Raw genomic sequence first — 8,023 nt, 5'->3', positions numbered from 1 at the left:
CGGGTCGGAATGACACGAGAACTGTTGCTGGACCACAAAGAATTTACCAGAGTGTGGTGGAATTTTTCGTAGTTTTGTGACGCCACTTATATTTTTCGAGGTGTGTCCTTTGCGTTTAAACAAATAGTGCGTTATGCTCACATATCCCTCTAGCTGTTGCGCAAAATTTACATCAAAAGCCAGCCGGCAGGGTCACCTCCGTTACCTGATCAATATCTTGCTGCCATATCATCGAAATCACAGGTTCTCGACGCCATGAAACTCTGGTTGACGAAGGGTGGCGGAGCTCAAGATGTATTGGATGACTCTCAGCTCCTTCAAGCACTTCGAGCCTTTTTTGCCAGTTCTAGTGATCACATCATTCATTCTTCCGCCGCCACCTTCGAGAACCCAAGCTTGGGATAACATGACCGAATCACGGCAAGCCCTTGAACAACTTCTGCTATCTCAGACAATGAGGCCATCGACTTCTCCAACCCAAACTGTTTCTCGAAACGCGGTAACCACGACCGAGTCTCGCGTACGGAACTTAAGCACTAGATAGCCTCCGGATATGGATCGCATGAGCCCCAAGGAGTTTGTTGACAATATCGACGGGATGGCATTTGCGGCCTTCAACAATGTAACAGAAGAAGTAAGCATTCTTAGTACCATTCCCCTGCCTTGCCACCAATCAACTGGTGATCTTTTTCTTTTAGGACCTTTACATCACATCCGACCTCTGGAGGTGCAAGGTACTGATCGAACTGGATGGTTCCCACCGCGAGAGGCGTCGTCACTGGATGAGTATATCGAGATACAAACTATTCACAGCCATATTCAGGACGTAGAGCCATCCTCTCTCATATCCGAACTTTCACCTGAAAGCTTGTACCGTCTTCTTCCCCCTGGTATTCGAAGCTGCATTCGAGCACACTCAATCATACGGAAATGGCTGATTTCGAAAATTGTCGCTCCCCGTATAGGTCTCCGCGCACGTCAAATGCGAATAGAGTTTTTACTGCAAGTCATTGAAGTCGCTCGGCTGCGTAATGCGGAGAGTTCTTCACCCAATTCTGTCTATGAGCAGCCCTGTGTTCGGTCTTTCGTAGAAGCAGCGGTGACATCCGCCATCCTGAGTCCTGAATGCAGAATGCACCACCGAGCATGGCAGAATGTTTCTGCTAGTCAATGTTGCAATTACGACACAATTTCTCAGCTGCTTGCACGACCCAAAACTCAATCTGTCGCATCTAGAGATCCCTTAACTGTGGACATGGGCTGGCTGATAGAGCGGATTCTGGACGTTATTGCCATGCCCGATCTTGTTGAATCTCATAATGAAGAAGGGCAAAATCTCGTTAACTTTGATAAACGCCGGTCAGTCTGGTTTTCAGTCTTTCAATTCTTCTGCTGAGCTGTCGGTAATGATTCAGTAATCTCTGCAACTTCATATCCAACGCACCGTCACTGCTCTCGCAAAGGCTTGCTCATCGGAATGATATCAACAGACGAGGCTTCGAATGTCTCAACAACATTGAACGCGAAATTTTCTCCATTCAATCTGATATCCGCGGAATCAAGGATGAGGCATATCGGGAGGGCGCTGCTGCGAACGCTCCCGGGACACCGTCAAAAAAGATTTCGTGGCCCTTTCAAAGACTTGTCGCTATTCAGATGGACAAACATCGGCGGGACAAGAACTTGCGAGCACATCTACAGAAAGAGAAGACGCAGGAACAATTTCGTAATGAAAAACGAGAAGAGCAATTGGACAAAGCGATGAAGGGAGGACGAAGACCGACTTCGGTTGCACAGAAGCAGCATCGCAATAAGAAAAGCATGTCGTCGCTTTTCAGTTTTATGCGACTCATTTCCAGTGCATTCGGTGTCGATAATTCTCATTCCCCTGTCCTAAGGAGAACCGCCTCTGAGCTTGAATTTACTCCTTCCGGAAAGCCAACATTAGTTGTGAACCTCATGGATTCCAGCGTTAACCATTTCATCAACAACGAACGTTCTTTCACCTTTAGGCTCGATACTGAGGACGGCGGTCATTATCTTCTTCGGGGATAAGCGGTGGAATCTTGACCCGCTTTCTTTGTGTGCTGTTCGATTGGAAGTCTCCACTCAGGACGATTACCAAAAGGCCTTTAGAGCAAAGACTTTTCGTGCCAGTGCTCAACTTGATCCCTTCCAAGCACTCACATGGGCGATGCTAGAGCTGCAAGCTGATTGCTTGGCGAAGGTACGCTGAATGCGGACATACCCCCTACTCGTCTAACTGTGCTCTCGTATTGTAGCTTTATCAACACTTCGAATCCAACCCCGTGTCGTCAACCCAACCGCAATCAACACAATCGAGCAAACGCCCTCGTCTACTCGAGAACCCTGTGACATCCCTGCTAAAATCTGTGCAGCAACCTCCCATGCGCATCTACAATTTACAAATACTCTTGTTCTTCATTGACCGACATTGGAATACTCCACGTGAATCTATGCAATCAGATATCATTCGCACTCTTCTGGATCATGTAACCAATGATGACGGGACTGTGCAGAGCTGGGCTTTCGTATGCCTTGCTGCTCTAGCATCTGCGGATTGCGATAATGCTGCCAGTCTTCTCTCTTCTCAAACACTCTCCACCTCTGCCGTTCCTCCAACTACCATCCAGACGAGATACATGACGAGTGTCTCTACCCGAGGTGCTTCCACTTGGGATTCTGTATGGACACATGCGATTCGCCGTACTAATTCACAGAATATCGCCGGTGGCGTCGGCGTCCCGTTTGTCCGTTGGTTTGGGACCGAATGGTACCTTCTCTCGAGGACCTTTTCAATTTCTGTAATAGGAAGTATGTCGTGCCGCTTGCCACACCGCGAGTATCTTGCTCGTTTACGCTAACACTGGCTCTGCCCGACAATCGCTCGTCAGATCTTCCCTTACCTCTCATCGCGTTCTTTCCGAAATCGAAACTCTTGCGAAGGATCTAGATGTTCAAGGTCCCGTTGCCCCTTTCGATTCCGTTTGCACGTTTCTTTCGCTTTGCCTGAAAGTCGCAAATCAGGACGTTCGCCTGTACCGTATGCAGCTCGAAGAAAAGGTTTTAACTTGGCTGATGCCAAGCTACCCTCTGTCAAGTTTGATGGTAGTTGCCCAGAGTCTGCATCCCCCAACGAATCTTCGGACTTGAGAAATGCCACTTTCATGGCGCCCATCCCCGCCGAACGGACCTCGTGCAGCCGCAGTCCAGAGAACGTAAAATCTCGGTGTTCTTCCTAAAATGCCTCGAATCAGCTCTATCACCATGGCAGGAAGGTTCAGACAATACCATAGTCCTTAGGGCTCCTGCGGCCAAGAGGGCTTTAGATATTGCTGTGGTCGGCCTGTCTTTTGAGTTCGTCCTTGTTCTGAACGGTATACAGAGCAATAGACGTGTCATACAGGCAGCTTGCAAGTTAATCACCTTGATTGCCAAATTACTTGATCAGTCTCAGTGGAGTATAGAGGAAAAAGGCGCCGTCCTTCTCTCATTGGAACCTTTAGTCTGCCTTGACGCCGAAACTTACGATGTTGCTTCTTGGACTGTATTACTGCCACCGACCCGAGGTACCGGGATCCGTTCTCAGACTCTGAAATCTCTCCTGTCAAATGATGACAGGCGGCAGAAAACGTTGCGATTGGAAAGAACGAAGCATCTCAAAACATTATGGGGGAACCCTGACGTGAGGGGCGTTATTCAACCGTTATGTTATCTAATCATTTCATCCAGGTACAAGCCACCTTTAGTGGCATCTCAGAAGTCTTCAAAGACATTCTTAGAGTCGTGATGGGCCAGCCTTCGAAATTGCCCGCTGACGCCATGGTTGTTGATGACAGCTTTAGTACTGCTGGTCGCAGTCCATCGCAATCATTGGGAGCCACATTGGGTACCGCCGCTCAGATTTCGGCAACCCGCCAAGTTGCAGGCATCTCTATCCTGTTTTTATCTGTCGGTCCTCTTTGCAGCAAAGCAAGTGCTGTCGAAGCGGGACATAACCAAGTGGATCGATACTCTTGCCAGGGTCTCAAAAATAGTGGCAAAACGGCGGCTCACTTACATCGGGAATTCTCCCAAGCCTCAGATCGCGGACCATATTCACAACCAACCCGTCACCGCTACCAGGGATCCTAAAGCAGGTAAGAGTGGTTTCTTTCTGGTGCTATCGTTGCTCATTGGCGATCACCTCAGTGTTTGGTGTAGAACTGAACTTCTTGCTGGAGCGAGAGTACGGTGGTAGTCCAGTACCTCCAAGGACCATACCGTTTGTCGTTGAACCATCCTTGGCTCAGGTGGAAGCCCGAGGTATGATGGAAATTGGGATCTGCTAGTATTTTCATGTCTTACATCAATATCATCTGGAGCAGTTAACCAATCGAACGGTACAAGTTCCAAAATTGCTTGCCTTCAAGAAGCTTTCAAACAATCGTAACTCGGGGAGGAAGTGAATATGGAGGAAATCAGGGACCACCGAGAGAGATTTGATATTCGTATATCCTAGGTCTAACTAAAGTCCACAATTCTAATGGGAGTCCAACGTTCCCTTTGTACTTGGGAGGAGCATAGGTTTGGCGTAATGTTTACTAATGCGGATTCTGGAGTAAGGGCGCTCGGCAAATTCCTTGAAAAGTTGCGGGCAGGGTACAATTTCCTCGGATCTTTCCGAGAACTTGTACCGGTGGGAGTTTTGTGGAATCGTTGTTTTCTTACCGTCATGAACCGTCGAAAAGTCTTAGGCTTAAAGCGTTACGCCAAAACTATTGGCAATGGCCTGCTTTCTAAACTCAGATCTGCTGGTCCTCGGGTGAACCCAGCCTCTCCTTCTTCGTACCAGCCTTCGATCCTATCCGATCCTCCCCCTTTTTCAATTCCCCCTGGGTGCATTAAGGATGGTAAAAAACTCGATTTCCCCAGTACTCGAGACCCGTATCTTCCTGCAATATATGAAGTAAAATCCCATCCTCGGATCCCCAAAGATTTAAATCAGAACGTCATCAAACGGATTCTCATCGTACCTTGGCCTAAGGGCGACGCCCAATTCCTCAAATTCTACTTTAACCATGCAGAAACTAGAATCAATATTCCTGGTGGACGGAATTCAAGTATTCCTGCCCTTGGTATGCTCCATGGCCTTTGCCTCCTAGTCTTATCTGATCATTTGTTAGGGTGGGGGAAACTCGAAGTTGGCGACATAGTCTTTACCCGGGATGTTGCGGGGTCTGGAGATGGCATGGATGATATGTTTGAGGTATATGTTGGAGAGATGTACGTGAAGTACATGCCTCTGGTTCATCTTACCTATGCTTATCAACCTTTATAGAGATGAAGAGAGTGAAGAGGGGAAGTTAATCAAGAATCTTCGAGATGAAACGCTTGGTCCTGAAGCCGAACGTTGCACAAATGGCTGTACTGCATTTGAGAAATGCAGTAAACGTGCCAATCCTGTGGGCGGTTCAGGCCACTGCTACAGCTGCGGCATAAGTCACCAAAAGCCCAGGAACTTGGTAACGCCTTCTGTTGGGGGCAAGATACGGGGAAGTCTCAGCACTGAAGAGGAGGAGCATATCCAAATGCGGCGCAATCTTGTGACGGTTTGTCGATTATCTATTCTCACAATGCAATACAATGTTGGTTACCAATTAGACAACCATTAAACTTGCCGTGAATATGTTCCGACGTATACTACCAACAGAATACAAAATTCTAGAAGATGCCTGCGAGCTCAATAATGTACCGCGGATTGGCACGGATGACAATGCTCTCTATCAGGGCTTACAGCTTAATGTTTCGCAACCTGTACATGGTGATGGACTAAGTACGTTGTTGCGTATGATACTCAAACTAACTACCTCATGCAATTGATTGTGCAGTTATCAACTGCATCAAGGCTCTTGCCTTTTTTGGTGGCAAACACTTTGACCGACACGACTCTGCAGGTGGTTGGACTACGATGTTTGCTTATCCCGATATACCAACGGGAGAAGGATGGGAGGGAGGGAGATTTCATCTGGTCGAGTTTGGGCTATACGTCGAACTTGATAAAATCAAATCTATAACATTTTCAGGGCTTCGTCTTCATGGTGGTACGCCTCCATTAGCGCCTGTTGGAGTTCCGATTCCTCCTTCCGCCTACCGAGGGTAGTTGTACTTTATCCTCAAGGTGCTATTCTTGATGGCCGAGTAACAATGAATATTGCTGCGGGTCCCAACGGAGTGCCAATCCAGTTGACGCCAGAAATGACAAATGCAACTGTCCATGTACCATCAACTGAAGAGTATGTTTTTTCCCTGGCTATAAGTTATCAGACTCTTACTTGTACTGTTCTAGCACTGACGGGTTGATGGCTGAAGAGGATGAGGAAGAGTATGCTCTAACTTAAATGAATCATCTATTACACTTATAAGTCTTAGGCCAGATTTGCTTCATGCTTCGCCCAAAGAGCTAAACTTCCTAGATGATGGAAAAGTTATCATGACTCCTCAAGCTGAAATAGATTTTCTCGCCCGAGCTTTCTTCCTGCACACATTATATCATCAGAGGCAGATCATGGGTGGAAATGTATTGAAATATGATCATTATCGTCAAGGCTGGTCTATGCAGCGGGATGGTATAACATTCTCTGCTGGTCCTTGGTCTTTGGCACCAGATGGTCTTGAGCTAACTAACCATGCTGGTATGATGACGACTATCACTTGAGCTTAGAATCTTAACATCCTTCACAGATTCCTCACCCCGTCAAGCTGCCAGAGAACGGTGGTATCAACACTGTAACAAGAGGCTTGAAGCGATATCCTCTACTTTCCGTAACTTCAAAGCTCCTCCCATCCGTAAGCAAATTGACTTTTGGTGCAATTCTCTGCTTCTCTATCTATAACAAACAGGAATACCGGTGCCTCAAACTTTTAAAAAACGGTCTCGGACAGCACGCGCAGCTGCTGCACAAGCTGCTGCTCACAAGCGAAAGGTAGTATATCAGCTGAAGGCCCGATCAAAGAACCGAAATCGAAATCGAAATCAACAGTTTGTATGTTTTTATGGTTCAACTACGTTGCCATTGACTCATTTAACTCCTATTTTCCAGCTGAAATTATACATGCTGCTCAAAAAGCTCCGCAAGCTATTGAATTCAATCAGGAAGTGGCCATACAAAACTTGAATAAAACAAAACGAGATCTAAATGTGAACGATAAGGGACAACGGAGAAGTAAACGGCTCAAGGAAAACTGCGATAATGGTATGAGTCAGAAAATAAATTCGACTGAAGGAGTCTAATCGATAGGCGTTGCAGCAATAGCTCAGGAATGCCAAGTAGCCGAAGAAGAGCAGGAGGAGGACCAGGTATACGAACTTCGAAATATTATATCACACCGCATTTGCACTAAGGCTGTAAGTACTTACATGTTCTTCTGAATTATTCCTAATGCTCGATCTTCAAGTGCTGTAACTACGAATACTATGTTGAGTGGGCTGACAAGAAACCTGGAACAAAAGAATGGATACACGAAAGCCAGATTGAGTAAGTATAAATTATTCATAAGCTAAGTTTTTCTGATTTAAATCTTCAGTATGGGAGATATGTACACCGCTTATCGGCTTAATGCATTCACGCAAACGGTAGATGGTAAGCTCAACCAAACATTGATATGCGGGGTTATTGCTCATCATCTTTTCTTGATAGTAAATATGGGTTCAATTGGTGGGACTTACGCATACTATATGTATCTGGGATCTGTAATCTAACATCTCCATAGATGACAATGAGCAGCCTCGTAACAATCGCAACGGCGAACCGCCAAATGAAGAGAATCGTTCAAGCGGTAACCAAATTTTGTTCTCTTGAGCACAAATGGTTCTCATTATCATTTCCCAGATCCCTCGCCTTTTCATACTAAAAGCACTGGCAAGCCATCTTGTTCCATTCCTCTTCAATGACTACTAAAGTGGTATATAGCCATTCCATTCCTGATGCAACTCTCAAAAGAATCCTTAACTTACACAATT

At 46.3% G+C, this 8,023-nt stretch overlaps 3 protein-coding genes across 3 annotated transcripts; all 3 read left to right on the top strand.

The window, feature by feature from the left end:
• Positions 1–9: 9 nt before the first annotated feature.
• C8R40DRAFT_1178299 (uncharacterized protein) lies at positions 10–405 on the top strand (the record flags this gene model as incomplete). The annotated part of the gene is made up of 3 exons (XM_046232850.1): positions 10–23; positions 73–100; positions 154–405. 3 exons carry the CDS (start codon positions 10–12, stop codon positions 403–405), a joined length of 294 nt encoding a protein of 97 aa, XP_046079181.1.
• Positions 406–598: 193 nt separating this feature from the next.
• On the top strand, positions 599–1,396 carry C8R40DRAFT_1223696 (uncharacterized protein; the record flags this gene model as incomplete). Its single annotated transcript, XM_046233296.1, has 1 exon — positions 599–1,396. One exon carries the CDS (start codon positions 599–601, stop codon positions 1,394–1,396), a length of 798 nt encoding a protein of 265 aa, XP_046079180.1.
• A 3,339-nt stretch (positions 1,397–4,735) lies between these two features.
• C8R40DRAFT_1178297 (uncharacterized protein) lies at positions 4,736–7,954 on the top strand (the record flags this gene model as incomplete). The annotated part of the gene is made up of 17 exons (XM_046232849.1): positions 4,736–5,138; positions 5,187–5,286; positions 5,342–5,612; positions 5,665–5,836; positions 5,892–6,104; positions 6,164–6,296; positions 6,350–6,385; positions 6,433–6,695; positions 6,745–6,849; positions 6,904–7,050; positions 7,104–7,256; positions 7,302–7,408; positions 7,459–7,538; positions 7,588–7,643; positions 7,701–7,718; positions 7,774–7,839; positions 7,893–7,954. 17 exons carry the CDS (start codon positions 4,736–4,738, stop codon positions 7,952–7,954), a joined length of 2,385 nt encoding a protein of 794 aa, XP_046079179.1.
• Positions 7,955–8,023: the final 69 nt, after the last annotated feature.

Source organism: Lentinula edodes, assembly GCF_021015755.1.
Source record: "Lentinula edodes strain Le(Bin) 0899 ss11 chromosome Unknown C8R40scaffold_78, whole genome shotgun sequence".
NCBI lineage: Eukaryota > Fungi > Basidiomycota > Agaricomycetes > Agaricales > Omphalotaceae > Lentinula > Lentinula edodes.
This window is presented reverse-complemented; position numbering and strand designations above follow the sequence as displayed.